The 19,359-nt window shown below is 44.0% G+C and overlaps 2 protein-coding genes across 2 annotated transcripts; one reads left to right on the top strand and one right to left on the bottom strand.

The window, feature by feature from the left end:
- The first annotated feature begins 1,037 nt into the window (after window positions 1-1,037).
- Window positions 1,038-14,331, top strand: sgta (small glutamine rich tetratricopeptide repeat co-chaperone alpha). Its single transcript, XM_078168430.1, has 12 exons — window positions 1,038-1,175; window positions 3,252-3,398; window positions 4,793-4,896; window positions 4,993-5,092; window positions 5,213-5,312; window positions 7,692-7,796; window positions 9,308-9,443; window positions 9,532-9,594; window positions 10,055-10,092; window positions 10,177-10,377; window positions 13,473-13,596; window positions 13,856-14,331. Exons 2-11 carry the CDS (start codon window positions 3,299-3,301, stop codon window positions 13,582-13,584), a joined length of 1,059 nt encoding a protein of 352 aa, XP_078024556.1. The 5' UTR covers window positions 1,038-1,175; window positions 3,252-3,298; the 3' UTR covers window positions 13,585-13,596; window positions 13,856-14,331.
- Window positions 14,332-16,188: 1,857 nt separating this feature from the next.
- On the bottom strand, window positions 16,189-18,826 carry LOC117253854 (tripartite motif-containing protein 16-like). Its single transcript, XM_033621639.2, has one exon. It carries the CDS (start codon window positions 18,768-18,770, stop codon window positions 17,100-17,102), a length of 1,671 nt encoding a protein of 556 aa, XP_033477530.2. The 5' UTR covers window positions 18,771-18,826; the 3' UTR covers window positions 16,189-17,099.
- Window positions 18,827-19,359: the final 533 nt, after the last annotated feature.

The following is a 19,359-nucleotide window of genomic DNA, read 5'->3' as shown; positions in this document are numbered from 1 at the left end:
TTTCTCCACCAGAGGGCGCTGATAGTTTAATCTGTAAAATGTTGTGAGAAAAGGGAATCTTCAAAGTAATGTGACGGATGTTTGGAAAACTTTGAGAGGATATTTGAAATTTCACACAAATTTTAAAATTAGAGGAAAATAAAATAAACTAAATAATAAATACAGCTACTTATATACAAGTCTTATTAGATGTATTTTTGTCATGGTGAGGGGGAAACGACTGAGTGTGTGTCTGTAGATTATTTTTCATGCCACTTCTTTGTGGTTTGATTTACAGAGGAACCTTTCAGAACATTTCAGAAGAAGATGTCACACTAACAGAAACTGATATATAACTCATCTTTCACAATCCCTATTTCTCATCTGATGAAATGTACATAATTTACCTGATAGTTATTTAAGCAAAAGATCATATGCATAAAATAATTTGGCTTTAAAGACTACTTTATTTTGATATATTTAATAATAGAGATTTATAACAATAAAAACAAAATAAAATCAAAATACGTTTTAAAAATATAATAAACACATATGAACACTGGTCTTCCTGTTAATTTATTATATTTTGCTTTACTTATTATTATTATTATTATTATTTCCCCACTGTAGGACGAATAAAGGATTTTCTTATCTTATTTTATCTCATCTCATCTTTTCTTTAAGACATACTTGATTATTGTTGAAAATGTTAAACTTATCAATTTTAAATTTGCAAAAATTGTTAGATTATTTGGATATTCCAGTTTTATTCCATCATTTTTAGCAGACGCTGAAGGTTCTTTTTTATCTATACATTTTATTTGTTGTGTAATTTAATTTATTTTTACATTATTTTTATATTGTAAAATATATTTTCATCAACTTTTATAACGATAATCTGGAATGTACAGACTTAATGTATTCAGTGAAGTTTTTTTCAAGAAAGGGGGAAATATTACAACAATTTTTGAATGCTTTTATTCTGAAGGCAAGTTTACCAAACTTCCGGTAGTTTTCTAACTTGACGCCGGTCACGACCTGCACTGCACCGGCGCCTACGCATGACGACATCAGGTATGCGACCAGCTTATTAGCTAGCTGAATGACGGCAACAGTTAGCCGAAGGAGCGGGGCTAGCGCGAACTTATCCGTTAACGTTACCGGGCCAATCCAAACCTGAAGCACAGAGACAGCTGGTAGGAAACACACATCACCATGTCCTCGCGCTATTAGACACCACGACACGTTTCAGTGACTATACGGTCAGTTGTGTTATGTCAACGGAATGTGACCAGCTAGCTCGCTAACCGTTAGCATCGTGCCGTTTGTGGTTCGGAGAACACGTCACGCCAAGCCTCTTTCAAAACTCCGGTAATACAACATGGCCTTGCTTCTGACTGAAACCCTCCGCACGGTAGAACTAAAGTGAAGATGTGTAACGAACTGTCAAGACCCGCTCTTCAATTCGGCACACGTTAAACACACCATGTAACAGCCTCGTACCGGGTTCGCCCAATGTTCAGACCCCCTCCCGGAATATAAAGTACATTAATGAGTAGCACTTAACGGTATGTAGCGGCTGTCGTAAATGAGAAATCCGACGTTTAAGCTACAATCTGTTGAGATGACTTGGTGCCAGATGAGTCAACTGTGAGCCGAAGCTACCTACAAACATGCAGGCTTCCACCCATGAACTTAATCTCATTTCTACATCTGCTTTCTCCCGCCGATATACAAGGCAGCGTTAAACTGACAGAGTTTTGATAGGGGATTCGCATGAACTTTATTTTACAAGCAGCTGTACACAAAAGCGAACAGAGCCAGTGTCAGCCTACTACCCTGAGTCTTTATGTTGGTATGCTAGCAGGCTAAGCTAAAAGCAAGCTGCTGATATTTGTTAATGTAAAATAAGTTAAAGTCCAGAGTGAGCTGGCAGCGCTGCTTTGAAACGTCCCACAGCTCCGATTGTCTGCTTACTGCCGGTTTGTTGTGTTATCATGATTCAAATACCGAGATGGCTAAAGTTAGCTGTCAGGTGTTAGCATTACTAAGACAGTCATGCGGAGTTATACTTAGCCTGAGTTGCTAGAATGTTCTACAAGCTAATGCTAAAGGGGGTTGGCTCAACTGAGTGTGACTGTGTGTTGTGAGGGAGGCAGTGGTGGAAGAAGTATTCACATCCTTCACTGCAGTAACAGTGCTAATATCACACTGAGAGAATCCTCATGTACAAATATCTAAGTATCACATATAATATATAATACAGCAAGTTTAATGCAAAGTAGCAGAAGTAATTTTCAACATGACATATAAAGGGATACTTCGCACATTTTCATGCAGCTTTGTATCCAAACAGTGAGGGCAGTATGTGTCCATGAACTGTGGTAAACCTCTGTCCGTCTAACCACCCACCCCATGGAGAAACTCCGCCAGCATCACTGTGCACAGATGCAGCGGTGTGTCTGCAGCAGCTCCTGCAGAGCTGAGAGGACAGAGGCCAGACCATCATACATCTATGGGCCGGTCAGGCTGCCTGACTGACGACAGACATTTACTGAACTAAAAAAGTTTTCATGTCAGCGCCACGGGATGAAACCAAGTGTTTGTATTTACTGATTCACTGATTTTATTTCCCCGCCACTGTAGCGACTAGTGAGGGAGGTGAATCTGTTGCTCACAGACAGACTGTGGGCTGATCAAGCAGTGACTGCAGTGTTAATAAGATGAACACACGTAGATGCAACGCTCATTAAAAGTCTCGCACGCCAAAGCATAACTCAGCTTTTACTCTGCCTCTGATTGGCTTACCCTGACAATCTCACCCACTGTAATTGCCAGCGTTTGTAAACAGGAAGTGGGAACCATACTGTTTCCTGCACAGTGAACATGGAGGCTGAATGAAATAAGATCAAACTAAGCAGCACTGATCAAATATAAACCAAGATGCTGTTACTGTGCTGCCTGTTTCTCTCCTCACATGTTTTCAGGAACATATTTTAGCTTATAGTTTAATGATATCATTTGTTACCAGCTGGTCTGGTGCGGTGCAGTGCATTCTGGTAGTTGTAGGTTTTCTCTCCTCGAGCAAAATCAAATGCCATGACCCATTTTCTGTTTTTATCTGGTTCTGAAGCACAGATTTATAAAGTGTTTGTGTCTTTTTACTGCACAGACGGCCCAGTTTTATGAAAAGACTGCCGTTCAGCAGTGAAATTCTTCATAGTGACGTGATAACGTGACCGGCTCACTGTCTTCCTTGTTGTTATTTTCAGGGTCTCTCTCCCTCAGTGACCACAGAGAGGTCTGAGCGTCCGTCACCATGACAGACAACAAGCGCCTCGCTTTCTCCATCCTCCAGTTCCTCCATGATCAGCTCCAGTCAGGGAATCTGAGCTCAGGCGCCCAGGAGAGTCTGGAAGGTGAGTCATCAGAGGAAGGACACACGACAAAGACCAGCAGCATGTGACACGTTGTGGAATCACCAGTGTGGTGGTGACACCATTTCTTACTGCGACTAACAGGTTGTGGTAGCACTGCATGACGTATTCTAGTCTGAGGAGGCGGTCACATCTCAGCTGCTGAGTCTGTTGTTTGGTCATGTTTGGGTTGACACAACATCCATGTGATCAGGATCTAACTGAGTGAATTAAGGGTTTATAACAACCTTTTTGTTAAAAGGCGAGACCCTTTTTGTTTAACAAGGAACAGCCCCCAGGGGCGTCAGTGGCTTAGTGGTAGTGCTGCACGATTTGATAAAAATGTGCGATTGCGATTTGAGTGGACAATATCGCGATTTGTGATTACGATTACAATATAATTTAAAAAATGGCATCATTAGTCCTCTTGCTTGATTCAGTGTTTCCCCTACATTATATTAGAGGGGCACTGAGCTGAGCGCACTCTGGACACTGTCATGTGAGCATTTTTGATGATGGCCTCCGTCCAGTCCTTTGGTCTTTGTTTTTGTTGACGGGCAGTGGCGGCTGGTTTTGAGCCATGACTCCTTCTATTCTGGCTCCCAATAACACAACAAGACAAACACATTTTAACACTCCTGTGTAGCCTACAGCCCTGTGGGGGAGAGGCAGCTGCACCTCCAGGTGATAACATGATGTCATCGTGACGTCGGGCCTAAAGGGTCTATAGACACTGACTGGGCGACAGATTTTGTTTCCTTTTTTTGTGCCCAAATGATCTTTATAGACAGAATCACTGTGACATTGCACCAACAACAACAGTCATTTCCTGGTAGAGTAGGTAGCAGTTGTTTTGTGTTTGTGGGGCACGTTCAATCTTAAAACATTGTGCACCGCTTTGCTACGTTTTCCAAGCCACAACATGTTTACCGAAACAGTGTGAAACAGGCTTTGAGGTATGTTCTCTCTTGTTTGGTGGGTGTGTCAGAGGTGTAAGCCAATGAGCAGCGACATGTTTATAAACCAGATTCTGGAAGATCTTTACCTGCTGTACATTTATTGTTTTTATTCCACACACGCTCTGAGTCCACTCAGAGGGCTGAAAAGGACCATGTGTGAAAACACCCTAAAAGGACTCTGATCAGGACATGTCAAACTGTGATACTTACTAAGATATAAATCTTGTCCCAACAGTTTCAACCTATTTTGCTGCTGAAAAACCCAAATCATAGATGTGTGAAGTAAAGAGGAGACGGTCAGCAGCACTTGTAGCTTTGGTATCTTTACTCGATGAATGACTCTGATGTGTTCTCTGATTGTTAAACATGACTTTTCTCTTTGTTGGTCTCGTCATAGTTTCCTCAGTGTGTTAATAAAGTGAGTTTGTCATTCTGCAGTTGCTGTCCAGTGTTTGGAGACAGCGTTTGAAGTCTCGACTGACGACCAGAGCCTCGCCGTCCCCATGACGTTACCAGAGATCTTCGCCTCAGCCACAGCCAAGGTAAACGAGCCTGGTTAGAAGTGTTTCTGGGATATTTATGTTGAAGTATTTTGAGGCAGTGATGACTGACTTACAGTGTTTGTGTGCATGTTGCAGCTCCCGTCTGAGTCTCGGGTCAACAACAACTCCTCTCCACAACCTCCAAACTCCCTCACTGAGGAACAGAGAGCCGAGGCCGAGACTCTCAAAACTGATGGTGAGGAGGAAACTCTTCCTCGCTGCTTCACCCAGACGTCTTTAAAGAGGCTGCTGATGTCTTTGGTTTCTGTCCTGGATTAAATTTGTCAGTATTGAGGTGACGTGTTTCGATCTGCAGGTAACGACCAAATGAAGGTGGAGAACTTTGCAGCTGCCGTCGAGTTTTACTCAAAGGCCATCGCCATCAACCCTCAGAACGCCGTCTATTACTGCAACAGGTCAGTGGGTCATCAGGACTTCGTCATCAGCAGGGCTCCAAATACTACGGTATGCTAGCGCATGTAAAATCTGAGCCGTGCTCAGGTTTCTCAGCTTGACGTGCACCGGGTACAGCCGCCAACTCATGATTGATCATAAGAGCCTGATAACTGACACTTTTCTCACACTCTCATGCCACACGTCCATTTTCTTGCGCAGTGGAAAACATGTTTATAACTGAAAGCTTTGCGACTTAAGAGAAGGACACAGACAGAGCAGCACAGGGCGACAGCAGCACCATAAACTCTGTGGTCAGTCTGGTGGCAGCTGCCACACTGCATCGTGGTGAAGTTAGTTTGAGTATTCAACAGACGTTCACTCTGGACTCAGCGGCTTCTTCTTCCTCAGTTTCAGCTGATGTTGTCTGAAGCCTTCTTCATGCTGCCTTCATATTTTTACACAGAACCAAACGACGGCATCACGTTGCTGCAGTGTGTGATTTTAGTCAACATGCCAGCATCACGGAATCAAAAGAAGTGTGGCGAGCGTGATGTAGATCGGCAACGAGACAAAACCGTTTTAGAACATTGGAGAGAAAAGTGTTAGCGGTGTGAACTGGCCGGTCTGAGCTTGACTGAAGCCGGCTGATGATGTCACCTGACACTCAGCTGGTTTTAAAGCACGTCACCTGTTTCAGCAGCCAATCAGCTTGTAGTGAAGTCTGCTGGTCAAGTCAAAATGACCACAGACGGCGTGTTGGCTTGCTGCAGCAGGTGCTCCGTCCCCACAGAGCCCTCTGTTTCTGTCCTCACAGTGTGCCGGTGTCAGACGGTGGGTCGCTGCTGCTGCTGGCTGTATGTGCTTATGCCCCGCCCACACACACATTCTCATTGACTGATGAATTGGCGCTGGTTATTTATATTATTGTGGCGTATTGATTATGAATCCAGTCCATCTGATGCTGGTTTTGTTTCATCACTGTAGCCAGTATCTCACTATCACTATCCTCATTCAGATTTTAAGAAGCTACAAATTATATTCAGCCACAAAATAAGTCTGAAAAGCTGCAAATCAGAACGAATGACAGAGTTGTTGACTAGAGATGATACACCGTCTCATGGTGGTCACTTCCTGTCGACGTTACAGATCAGAAGCACAGAGAGTCGTTGACTAGAGATGATATGCCGTCTCATGGTGGTCACTTCCTGTCGACGTTACAGATCAGAAGCACAGAGAGTCGTTGACTAGAGATGATACGTCGTCTCATGGTGGTCACTTCCTGTCAACGTTACAGATCAGAAGCACAGAGACTTATTGAAAAATGTTGGGTTTAAATTGGGCTCGGGCCCATAATTACAGTTAATTGGACGGGCCGGGCCAGTCCCGGACACAATGTGCACGGGCTCGGGCTGAATTTTTTGGGCCCGATCTAAGCTCTAGTGAACCGGTAGCTTTTTACAACGTTAGAGAATAGAGGGAGTTGTTTGTTTCAACCCGTCTCATCGTGGAGCTTTGGTCTGAACTGGGCATAACACAACAGCAGCCTCTAGAGCAGGGGTAGGCAACCTGTGGCTCTTTAGCCCCTGTCCAGTGGCTCCTTGAGCCTTTGAGAAAAGAAGTCTATGGAAATTCCTTCTGTGAATCCAAATGTTGCTGAACCTCAATAGCAGTGGCTGGTTAGCTATGGATGCCAAATCCAAAAAAGTAAATTGAATAAAATAGAGAATGTAGTAGTGCGTGGACAGATTTGTTTGCTCTCACTGCCAGCTCTGCAAAATTTAAGTACCAGATAATTATTAATAGTGCCCTGCACAGTGTCCACCTTGTGGTAAAACATATTAAGAAATGCTTATTTAGACCATAAGTATACGCTAATTTAGACTTAATAGGCTATTTACCTTGATTATAAGGCTCAAACATGTTTTGCGGCTCCACACAGATTTTTTCAAATTATTTTTGGTCAAAAATGGCTCTTTTAATGGCAAAGGTTGCAGACTCCTGCTCTAGAGTGACATACAAACACATGCTTCAGCAGCTCTTTATAAACAATAACAATGACATCACATGTCAATAACATCATTTAGCGTCCCTGTTATATGACAGCTGATCTCGTCCTCTGCTCGGAGGGTGAGGAGCTCCTTTTCACTATTTGGGGACATTTCAGCTGCTGTTCTTCTTCTTGAGTTAGCAGCTAACTTCTTTCTAGCTGCTTTTTAAATATCCAGGTGGCGGGCCGCACACACAAGGCGTCGTCAAAACGTCACACTCGTCCTGCTGGCTGTCCCTTTTATGTAGACACTGTTCAGGTGCTGTTGCTGACTGAAAGCTGAGACAGAAATTATCATTTAAAAATGAGACTAAACTGTATTATTGTGTGTGTGTGTGTGTGTGTGTTGCAGGGCTGCAGCGTACAGTAAACTGGGGAACTATGCTGGAGCGGTGCAGGACTGTGAACAGGCCATCAGCATCGACCCAAACTACAGCAAAGCCTACGGGAGGATGGGGTAAGACAGCCAGCGTTCTCTCCCACAGTCACTGAACACAGCAGCAGTGTACGCTGCATCAGAGCAGCTGCTGCTTTCTGAATTCACTCTGTTTTCAGCCTCTTCTCTGCTGAGGAGCAGCAGCTTTTTCTTCAGTTGGCACCTCCAGGCTTCTGTAAATCTTCTTGTCAGAGTGTACAAGATTAAAGATGGAAAGATATTGTCTGGTCCTGGTGGACTAATAACATGTGCAAGTGTACAGGACAAACTGTCTCTGTTAGAAAATGAGATGAATTTGTCAGATGTCACTGAAGTGTCGTGTGTTTTCAACCAAGAGCAACACCAGTAAAACAATTAATTGATTCATATTTTAAAGAGTCTTCTAATTATAGACGTCTGTCTGTGTTGCTGTGTTTCGTCTGGCTCTCCTTATCAAAGGGACAGTTCACCCCAAAATCAAAAACACATTTTTCCTGTTACTTCTAGTGCTGTTCACCAGTTAGATAGTTTTGGTGTGAGTTGCAGAGTGTTGGTGGTATCAGCTGTACAGCTGAAACTATCAGAAGTAACTAAACTACACCCTCCAATCGCATCACCGCCCAGAAGGCAGCATGCAACCACTCATGGATGAGAGGCTCATGACAGCGTGAGATGTAAACGTTAATGGCGTCCTCCTCAGCTGAGCTGTAATGTTGACATGAGCTAGCAGTAGATGCAGGCTTCCTTCAGTGTGGTGATACGGTTGGTAGGTGTAGTTCAGATGAGAGAAAATAGCTCCTACATGAAGCTGCTCACACTGACGTCTCTGGTAGAGCTGCCTCCTCAAAGTCATCAGTCAGAGGCCCCTCAGTCGACTGACACTGCTTCAAGTCTACCAGTCTTTTTTTCTAATTCTTCTTTTTGTTTTTCACCCGTCAGTGTGCAGTGTACTTCTGGGGACGCCCCCAGGTTTTTGCTACAGAGTGAGCACTCTTCACTTTTACGCTCCTCTTTGGAACAAGCAGCTGCAGACACAGCCTGGTCAGACTCTGACTCACATTATCGTCTTTCTTCTGCTTGGAGGTGGTGAATTTACAGCTCACAGCATCGTAATACGACACTGCCTCTGGCTTTTGTTTGAAATCTGGTGTCCGCAAAAAGTCTAGTCGCACATTTCTAATCTATCGTTAGCGTAGTTGGCTTGTTTACTATATAATGTGAATGTTGCTGTCACTAAACATCCCGCTGAACTCTGAAACTCTACGTGTAAAAAAGGAACAAATAGTTAAGTATTCAAATTAAACAGTCAAATCTGAGTCCTGATGCGTTCACTGTCCCCTCTCTGTGTCATTGTGTTTCAGTTTGGCTCTGCTGATTGTAGTCCTGATGCATTCACTGTCCCCTCTCTGTGTCGTTGCGTTTCAGTTTGGCTCTGCTGATTGTAGTCCTGATGCGTTCACTGTCCCCTCTCTGTGTCATTGTGTTTCAGTTTGGCTCTGCTGATTGTAGTCCTGATGCATTCACTGTCCCCTCTCTGTGTCATTGTGTTTCAGTTTGGCTCTGGCCAGCCTCAACAAACACACAGAAGCAGTGAGTTACTATAAGAAAGCTCTGGAGCTTGACCCCGACAACGACACCTACAAAACCAACCTGAAGATCGCCGAGGAGAAGATGGAGACGTCCAGTCCAGTAAGAACACCAGAGAAGAAGAAGGTTTTTGTGACCAGTGTTGCAGTGATGAGTCTGTTCTTACACTCTCTGTTTGTCTTTCTGTCAGACAGCAGGGATGGGCGGAGTCGATCTGGCCGGTCTGCTCAGTAACCCAGGCTTCATGAACATGGTGAGATCTCAATGCTGATTGGCTATCGTGGTGCAAAATGGTTGTTTAAGTTCATATTTTTCAACTCTTGCGAATGAGAGTATGACGCTAAATTCTTTCTCCATTTGCGCTGCTTTTGTGTTTTCACATCGACTTCACATGTAATTCACTTGCGCAGATTGTTTTATTTGCGCCCTGTGTGAACACGTGAGGGTCGCGCTGTGTGAACACGTCATGGTCGCCCTGTGTGAACACGTCATGGTCGCACTGTGGGTCGAGCTCTTCTTCTGGATGTGACTAAATAATAGAAACACCTCACTGTAAGTCAGTGGTTAGAGGTTAGAGAGCTGGTGACTGAGCGATTCTGCTTCAATCCGGCTCTGTTTTTAATGTCTTATTTTGGGACCTCTTCTTGTACATCCTGTGCTCAGTGAGCCTGAATAAAGTTTTATTGAATATGTGTCCATGTGTCTCCCTGCAGGCGTCCTCTCTGATGAACAATCCTCAGGTTCAGCAGCTGTAAGTTCATCTGACTTTCTCTCCGTCAGTTTCTCCCTCTCTGGGTTTTTGAGGTTAACTTCCTGTCTCCTCCCTCTCATCCAGGATGTCAGGGATGATGTCAGGGGCGTACGGCGGGATGCCTGGAGGAGGAGGAGGAGGAGGAGGAGGAGGAGGAGGAGGAGGAGGAGGCGGCCTAGGAGGAGGCGGCCTAGGAGGAGGAGGCCTAGGAGGAGGAGGCCTAGGAGGAGGTGCAGCGCCCCCCGGAGCTGCTGCAGCTGGAGATTTATCAGGACTGATCCAAGCGTACGTACCGCAGCAGAGGGTTCATAATATGAGATCATTATTTCTTACCGTTAAGTTCCCAGAGACACGTGAAGGATGACACGCTTCTTTGTTGTTTTGTTTGTTTATTTTGAGCTTCTCTCGCTGAGTTAAAACGTGGTGATGTCATAACAGACGTTTTCCTGACATTAAGTTCACACATCCTGAGGCGTGTACCACCAGGTGAGATCAGTGTGTCACGACAGCGGCTCTGTTTTAACCTGGATGGATCACCATGGTAACTGCTGCTGCAGACCTGAACTGGTCAGGATCAGTTTGTGTTCAGAGCTTTAGCTCCAAATCAGCTAAAACAAAAAGAAAAACGCCTTTCGCTGATTGGCTCTTTTGGAAATGGCGTCACTCAGATGCGTCAGTCTTTGAGTGAAACAGATTCTTACCTGAGAGAATCCCATAAATGTGAACTTGAGCCGTAACGTTACATCAGTAATGCTACAGAACGAAGCCGTGCACTTACAGTCGAGCTGACTGAATGCATTGTGTTGTGTAGTGGGTTTTTTTTTTTTTACATGGGAACCTACAATATATCAGTGATGCGGAATATAAGTGTAAGAATATTGTTATGTCTCCACGCAGGTGAAGGCCGGAGCCATTATAATTTTCGGTTTGTCCGTCAGTACGCACATACGGTCCGTCTCATCCTTGTGAACATCTCAAGAACGCCTCAAAGGAATTTCTTCAAATTTAGCACAGATGTCCACCTGGACCCAACAATGAACTGATGAGAATTTGGTGGTCAGAGGTCAAGGTCATTGTGACCTTGCATCTGTCCCATTCTTGTGAACATGATATCTCAACAACATTTTCGGGAAATTTTATTTTGTTGCGCCTCCAAATCGTCACTCAGCAGTGGGGTTTCTGAAGTGCTGTGAAGTTTGACTGATTAAAAACACGAGTCATGGCTTATTAACATCAAACACAGTACTCAAATCAGCTTCACTATAACTCGCAGCATTCACAGACAAACACTTGTCTTTATCTGGACACATTTTCCCCACAAATACAACATGCTAACATTATTAGCACAAGCCTATGGCATTTTACATTGTATAAATGAGCCTAGCAGCTAGCAGATATTTCCTCTGCTCATATTTCAGCCAGGATAAATCACACACAGTGTGTGGAGGCTTTATTGTCTTCACAATTTATTGTTTCTTATCTGTGAAATTAAAGTAAATCAAAGCTTTGTTTCCACTGAGGGAAATGGTTTCAGCTTACAGAGACAGACAGGAGGTCTGCGTCACTGTGACGTGTTGTTGCGTGTAGGGGACACGTCTAAGCAGAGCCGTCACTGTAGGAACAGGGTCAGCTCAACACAGTAGTATAAATCCCGCTTTACTGAATGACTGAAAGTGTTTGTAGTGTTCTCTGGTCCCAGGTAGCATTACACAGATATACTTCACTAAATTAATCAGGAGTACTGCTGCAGTATCATTGTAATGGTACCATAACATTATGATTGACTGTGACGTGCTGAAGTCTGTTTCAAACTGCTGGTAAAGTTCAGCTCATAGAACCACGATTAGAATATTGGTGAGAACACTGGTGTTTATCACAGATAATATTCAATAAAATTCATTTCACTTTGATTTGTCCAAAAACTAAAGTGATTTCCCCGTCTCTGCCATCATGGGGCAGTGTCGGTAAACTTAATGCTGTTGTTGAGTTTAAATCTGCTGCGTCAGGTTTTAAGTTTCAGAGCTGCACAGTGAGCAGCTGTCACGTTAGAAATAAACAGAGAGGCATGATAAATATATGAACTTGTGCATTCACACAATCATTTTCTGCCAGATTTCCTCTCTCGCCTTTTTTGAAGCAACATTCAGTCTGTTTCCATGACGACAGAGAAAATGGATTTATTAAAACCCCTGTGAACATGTCAGTGTGAGTGAAATGGTCCTGCAGTGAATGTGTTACAGTGGGACTAACACACCCAGATCATGTGACTCCCGCATGTATACAGTCAATCAGACCCAAACTGGCCGAGGCGCTCTGAGCATGCTCCACAGTTTCCGCCCCGGGCTTTGACCCGGAAGTCCAATAGCATTAAATGTGTAAGAGAAGAAGAAGCCGGTAACAACATGGAGAAATCTACATCCAGAGCCGTGACTTTTTGGACGCACCAAATGTACAGAGCTGTAAAGTTGTCCACCATGGTAGCAGTTAGCTGCTAGCTAACCGTAGCTAACTTGTTTGTCCATTGTTTGGTCTGTGACGTAATAGGTCAACAGGAAAAAGGTCCAATACTAACAAGCTGAAAGGGGGCATATCTCCACCTATCGTAGAGGAGTCGCACATACTTGGCTCAATAACAGACGAGTCCTGTGGCACATCAGATCCACCCTCGAGGGTCCCTAGTTTTAGATTCCTGGGAACCCACATCAGCGAGGACCTCAAGTGGACTATAAACACTGCTGTGGTGAAAAAGGCCCAACAGAGACCAGACTTCCTCAGGACGCTGAGGAGGACCAACCGCTCTGCAAAATGACTTGAGTCTTTCTACAGCTCAGTGAAGAGCATCTTGACGTACTGCGTCACGGCCTGGTGTGGGGACTGTTCAGCTGCAGGCAGGACGGCTCTCCAGAGGGCGGTCAACACAGCACAAGAATTATTGGACCCCCCCCCGGCCCCCTCTGGAAGACATCTACAGGTCTCGCTGCCACAGCAGAGCCTGCAGGACCGTTAAAAAGAGCACTCACCCCTTTCACCAGCTGTTCACACTGCTGCCCCCTGGAAGACGCTACAGGGCCCTGAAATGCTGCAGCTCCAGATTGAGGAACAATTTTTGCCCCACAGCCAAACACAATCTGAACTCTCTGCCCCAAATGTGTCGGTATGTGAGCGTGTTGAGTGAATGACACAGTTTTCTTTTATGAGAGAAAACAAATCTCTTTGTGTCTGAACATGCAGTGATGATAAGGTGTTAATTCACCCCCTCCTGTGCTTGTATACTGGGACAAGGACAGAGGACCAATTAAACGGCCCTCTGCTCATGTCGGCCTGTAGAACGATACATAACGAGTTGTGAGGTTGATGCGTTGGTGCTGTTTGTGTTGCAGAGGTCAGCAGTTTGCTCAGCAGATGCAGCAGCAGAACCCCGAACTCATCGAACAGCTGAGGAGTCAAATCCGCAACCGAACGCCCAGCGCTGGAAACGAGGAGCAGCCATGACACTCAGATACAGTAAATGTTTATTAATATAATCTGATAGAAAATAACTATGATAAATATATGAGGTCATACTGGGAAGACATTAATGCAGCTGTTAACACTGTTTCCTAAATACCTGCTGTGTGAATGAATGGAATGAAATGTCCAAAAATGGTATTAAAATGTTCAGATTTATTATTAAAAAAAAAAAAGTTAATTAAATGTCTGGAAAAAGAAAAAACTACTAAGATGTCCCACATGATTGATGTTTCACTTCCTGTCTGTGTTTCAGGTTGGACATGTTTGTGTGTGAAGAAGAAGAAGAAGAGGAAGAGTTGATTTGAATCATTTCTAACTCGAAGGACTAAAAGGAAGTTTTTTGTTTTTTTCCCATCACTGAATAATTCCTGCACGAGAGAACGAGGAGCTTCATTCAGTCACCAAAAACTACAAACACCCACTTCCTGCGGCTCTGTGTGGTTTTTAGGAAGAACATTTTGACTTTAACACTTTGATATCAAACACAGATGAATTCTAATAAATCAATAAATCAATAATTCTCTAATAGGAACTTGTTAAAGAGAACTTTCTTCTTAAAACTACACAGTGTAACTTTAAATGTGTTTGTCCAGGACCTTGGTGTGTGTGTGTGTGTGTGTGTGTGTGTGTGTGTGTGTGTGTGTGTGGCAGGTTGAGCTGTGAGGAGGCAGAGAACTGTTCAAACACAGTCTGACAATTAAAAAGAGCATCTCAACATTTTACACCCTCCTCCCGTCTGACGTCTGCTCATTATTCACTTTTCACTTATTTAGTTTATTCATATTTATTTTCTATGGCTCTGCGTCTGCGATAGCCGTGGCCGGAGGCGTTAGGTTTCTTGTGTCCATACGCCTGTATGTCTGTCTCATTCTCAAGAGCGCCTTCAGGGAATTTCTTATAATTTGGCACAAACGTTCACATAAGCCCCGTTTCCACCGAGCACTTCAGTTCAGTTCAGTTCAGTTTGGTGTTGTTTCTGTCTCCACAGTGAAAGTTGTGGATGGTCCCAACAGAAGCGTTCCTTAGCGTCCCCATGTTTGGTCCCCCCTCTGTTGGGGTACCTAGCACACAGATCTGGTACTAAAAGGTGGAGCTAGAAACCCTGCAGTCTGATTGGTCAGTAGAGGACGCTCACTCTGGTTTTATGTAACCTCTGTTCATACATCAGTAAACTACAACTATAAAATGAAAGAGAAAAAAATAACTTCATTCACTGGGCCGACTGCCGGCAACTTTTAAGGTGGAACGTTAACTTGTAATGTTACTCAATGCATGAGTTGATGACGTGAATCCATCAGCACACCTTAAATTTCACTGTGACAACTTTGACCATCACTTTAGTTTTTATATGACACACACTTTTAGTAATGACTTTAAAAATATAGATTAATTTGGAGCGGATTATGTGAAGGTCATATATTCTAATCCTCACTTCCTGTGGGCTACAGCAACACTAAACCCCTGAGCTTGCCTGAGAAGGACTAAATGCACAAAGCTGCTATTTTTAAATATCCCATGGAGAGAGACTCTCACTGCAGCCTGTTCTATTTTGTTGTGAAAATGTGGGCGTGCAGCCTCGTTCTGTGGACGATAAACCAGGTGCAGACTTCCATCTGTGTCACCGCTGATGAGGAAATACAGCGAGTGCTGGACGGAGCAGTGAGTGACAACAACCCCGCCCACATTTAAGAGGACTGTCTGAACACACTGAGGGTCTAGGTACCATGTCTGAAGGCTTACTGCTGGTTCCACAGGTGCTGGACTGAAAGGGTTTGGTGGAGACGAGGCTTCAGACTTAATGAACTGATAAGAATTTGCCGTCAGGTCACTGTGACCTTTTGTTGAGAGGCGTGAAAATGTACAACTAAAGAATTTGACGGTCCAGTGTGTCACATTCAGTGTCGTCTATCAGTGAGGATTACAGATTACAGATTACAGATTACAGATTACAACCATCTGAAACTTCTCCTGGTCAGAATTCCTTCAGTGTTGATTGTTGAGGGGCTGAATTATCCTCAGAGGTCTCTTCCTCTCAGAAACAAACACACCAGCTGATTTAAACCAGGAAAAACTCTGAAGACGTTTCACTTTTAAAAATATGTGAGTTCTTCCGATGCTCTTTGTCACAGAGGAGCTGCTAACCACACTGGCCGACGTGAAATCACGATGTCCAGATCTAAAGTCAGTGTTTAGTTTGTTAGTTCTGGGCTACTGTAAAAACAAGGTGGTGCAACGTGGTGTTCTCCATGGACGAGGACCTGCTGCCTGTGTAGATAATAACTCAGAATGCGCCGATTTCAAAATTCTGGGCCGATAGCCATGTTTGTTTATATGTTGTTTATTTTGTTTTTGGTGTTTATCCCCCCCCTTGTTCCAGGTAAACAAAGAAATCTACACTGTAGGAAAAAAATAACTGAACTGTTGAAAAGTAAAAACAGTCCTTCATTTCACGACCTTTAAAAACAAATTCAATACCTGAAAAACATCTTTTCTTTAAACTGCTTCAAAACTTTTTTTTACCACAAACAATCGATCATAACGCCCTCTGTAACATCCTGTTTATGTAGCTGTAAAAACAACAACACATTTCTCCTTTAAACAGCTGATTTATTCAAGTTTCTCATCAAAAGCTGTATTTTACAAGATTACACTGAACATATCATGAGAATGTTGTAATTTACCTCTGCCTCGTTCTCCTTTTTACTGAGTAGAGCTTGAAGGCATCATAATATATTAGTAATTGTATTAATGTGTCCCTCTGTGTGTAGCTTCCCAGTTGGAGCAGTAATAACCCTGCAGCATCACTCAGTATGTGAAGCTGTTACATCGTAGCCTGTGATTCAGTCGGCGCTGTCATCGTACAGTCTGCTGACATCACACATGATGTCATACCCAAGTTATTAGATCCATGTGGCACAGTGTAGCTGCACTAAACTGAGAAGATTAAACAAAACACAACGATTCTTATTTTCAGGTGATTGAACACTAAAGAAAACACACTTCTTATATAATATTCAATTTCTGACAATATATCCCCCAAAATCCTACACACTGGAGCTTTAACACAAAAAGCACACACTGGAGAAAAGTAAAAAATAAATCAACGTCATTTCTTATGGGAATTTAGTTTGTTCTTGTTTTCTAACAAAGCAAAGACTCATTTCATGAACTGAATAAACCATGTGGTGATTAATAGGATCAGAAAACAGGAAAACAATTTTCTTTGCTCTGATCTTTACAGAGCCCCAACTTCATTTGTTTCTGCTGACAAACTTGTGTATTTGAAGCGTTACCCACTGACCCCATGAATCATATTTTAGAGTGCACCTAAAGAAACTCAAACATTTACACAACAACTCAGGAGAAGATGTCAAAGTCCCGCCCACAATGTTTGACTGACAGCTGATCTCAGTGCAGTGAAGAAACGCCACAACAATCAGCTGTCAGCAACAAACATGGAGACTAAAGACAGAGTTTAACCCTTAAATAACTTCTGACTATTTCAGTTCACACAACTCTGCAGTGGATCCAGGATAATAAAGACAAAGTCCAGCATAGAGAGGCTGAGTGAATGTGGTCTGGACTCTGTGGAGGAGAGTCATGGTTTCAGAGACGCTGTAGAAGGACAGAATACCTGCACTGTGATCCAGGTACACTCCTACTCTGGAGGACCGAGGACCTGAGACGGGAGTGTGGACTTTGTTGTGATAAAAGTAATAACTGTTATTGACACAATCTAATGACCAAGATTTGTCATTTCGTCCAAATAAACATTCACCCCCTGCTCTGCTGATATTCTTGTATGCGACTGCTACAGAAACTCCTCCTCTCCCTCTCCACTCCACCTCCCAGTAACAACGTCCAGTCAGACTCTCTCTACTCAGGACCTGACACCAGTCAGTGAATCTGTCTGGGTGTTTAGAATAAGACTGGTGTTGACTCATGAATGTCACTTTCCTGTTCCCCTCAGATAATAACAGCAGTGTGTTTGCTGTGTTTGGATCCAGTGTGATGTGACGTGAATATCTGAAGAACTCAGCTCCGGTCTTGGGTTCTGGTTGTGGCAGTAAAACATCCACTTCAGTCACTGTCAGTGAGACGTTTGTCCATGTGTCCCTCAGAGCGTCCTGTAGTTTATCTCTGACTCCTGACACAGCCGCTGTCACGTCCTCAAAGTAGCGGCGAGGACGGATGTTGATGCTGGATGAGTGTGTGGCTTCACTGAGTGCTGACAGTGAGGGGTAGTTGTGTAGAAACTGGTTGTGATCCTCTGTGTGTGAGAGCTGCTCCAGCTCAGCGTCTTTCCTCTTCAGCTCAGTGATCTCCTGCTCCAGCTTCTCCTGAAGCTCTTTGACTCGACTCACTTCAGTTTCCTGCTGCCATCTGAGCTGCTGCTTCACATCAGAGCGTCTTTTCTCCATGAGACGGATCAGCTCAGTGAAGATCTTCTCACTGTGCTCCACTGCTTTATCAGCAGAGCGACTGATAGCCTCCACCTCCTGTTGGAGCAGCTTCACATCTTTCTCTGTGTCCTGGATTCTCTGCTGGATGTTTTGTCGACTCCCCTCCAGCTCTCTCTGCCTCTCAGTCCTTTCTGCTGCAGCTGACACTGTGTCGTGGCCTTTATGTTCATCCACAGAGCAGAGATAACAGATACACTGCTGATCAGTGCGGCAGAACATCTTCATCACCTCATCATGACGAGAGCAGATGTTCTCCTGCAGCTTCTTGGAGGGCTCCACCAGCTTGTGTTTCTTGAATGTAGCCGAGTCACGATGAGGCTGGAGGTGTTTCTCACAGTAAGAGGCCACACACTGCAGACAGGACTTGAAGGCTTTCAGTTTCCTCCCAGTGCAGACATCACAGGCCACATCTTCAGCTCCAGCATAGCAGTGATCAGCAGGAGCAGCTTGGAGTCCAGTCTTCTTCAGTTTCTCCACTAAATCTGCTAACATGGTGCTTTTCCTCAGGACAGGCCTCGGTGTGAAGCTCTGCCTACACTGAGGGCAGCTGTAGATTCTCTTCTCATCCTCTCCATCCCAGAAGCTTTGAATACAGTTGATGCAGTAGCTGTGTCCACAGGGAAGAGTCCCCGGATCCTTCAGTAGATCCAGACAGATGGAACAAGACAAGGTTTCTCGGTCCAGCTCAACTCCTCGCTGCGCCATTTCACCTCGTGGCAGTGACTGTGTGAGTCTCACTTCCTGAGAAGTGAAAGTAGTTTGAGCTCTGATCTAAACATCATGTGATCAGGCAGTGAATGGAGCCTGTCAGCTCTGTGACGTCACCGCTATGTTGCCTGTTCACTTTTCTTTTCCTGGTTAAAAGCAGCTGAGTGACGACAGGAAGTGATCAAACTAAAGTGTCATCAAAGAGCTGAGTTACTGTTGAATCATTTTCTCTCATATTTAATGATCCACTGTGAAACATCTGTGACAAAACATTTCAGTTTCAATGGGCCTGAAACAAACCTGCATTTATTCACAGCTTCAGACGGCAACACGTTCTTACACAGGACAAATACCACAGTGTGATACTGCAGCACAGGTACTGATCAGGTTCTTGTTTGTCACTGCTGGTTTTTGATTTTCCTGTAACAGCAGTACTGACACTGGAACATCACATGTTCACTTTGTTTCCTTTGATTTAACCGTACGTTGATTTCACTGCTGCTCAACTTCTTCTTCTTCTTACAGCCTTTGTTTGGTGGCATCGCTCCAGTTTCCTGCTTCATGTGTCACAGTCTTTGCACACGGC

This window comes from Epinephelus lanceolatus, chromosome 6 (genome assembly GCF_041903045.1).
Source record: "Epinephelus lanceolatus isolate andai-2023 chromosome 6, ASM4190304v1, whole genome shotgun sequence".
Lineage (NCBI taxonomy): Eukaryota > Metazoa > Chordata > Actinopteri > Perciformes > Serranidae > Epinephelus > Epinephelus lanceolatus.
Note: the sequence above shows the minus strand (reverse complement) of the source record. Positions and strands in the feature narration are given on the sequence as shown.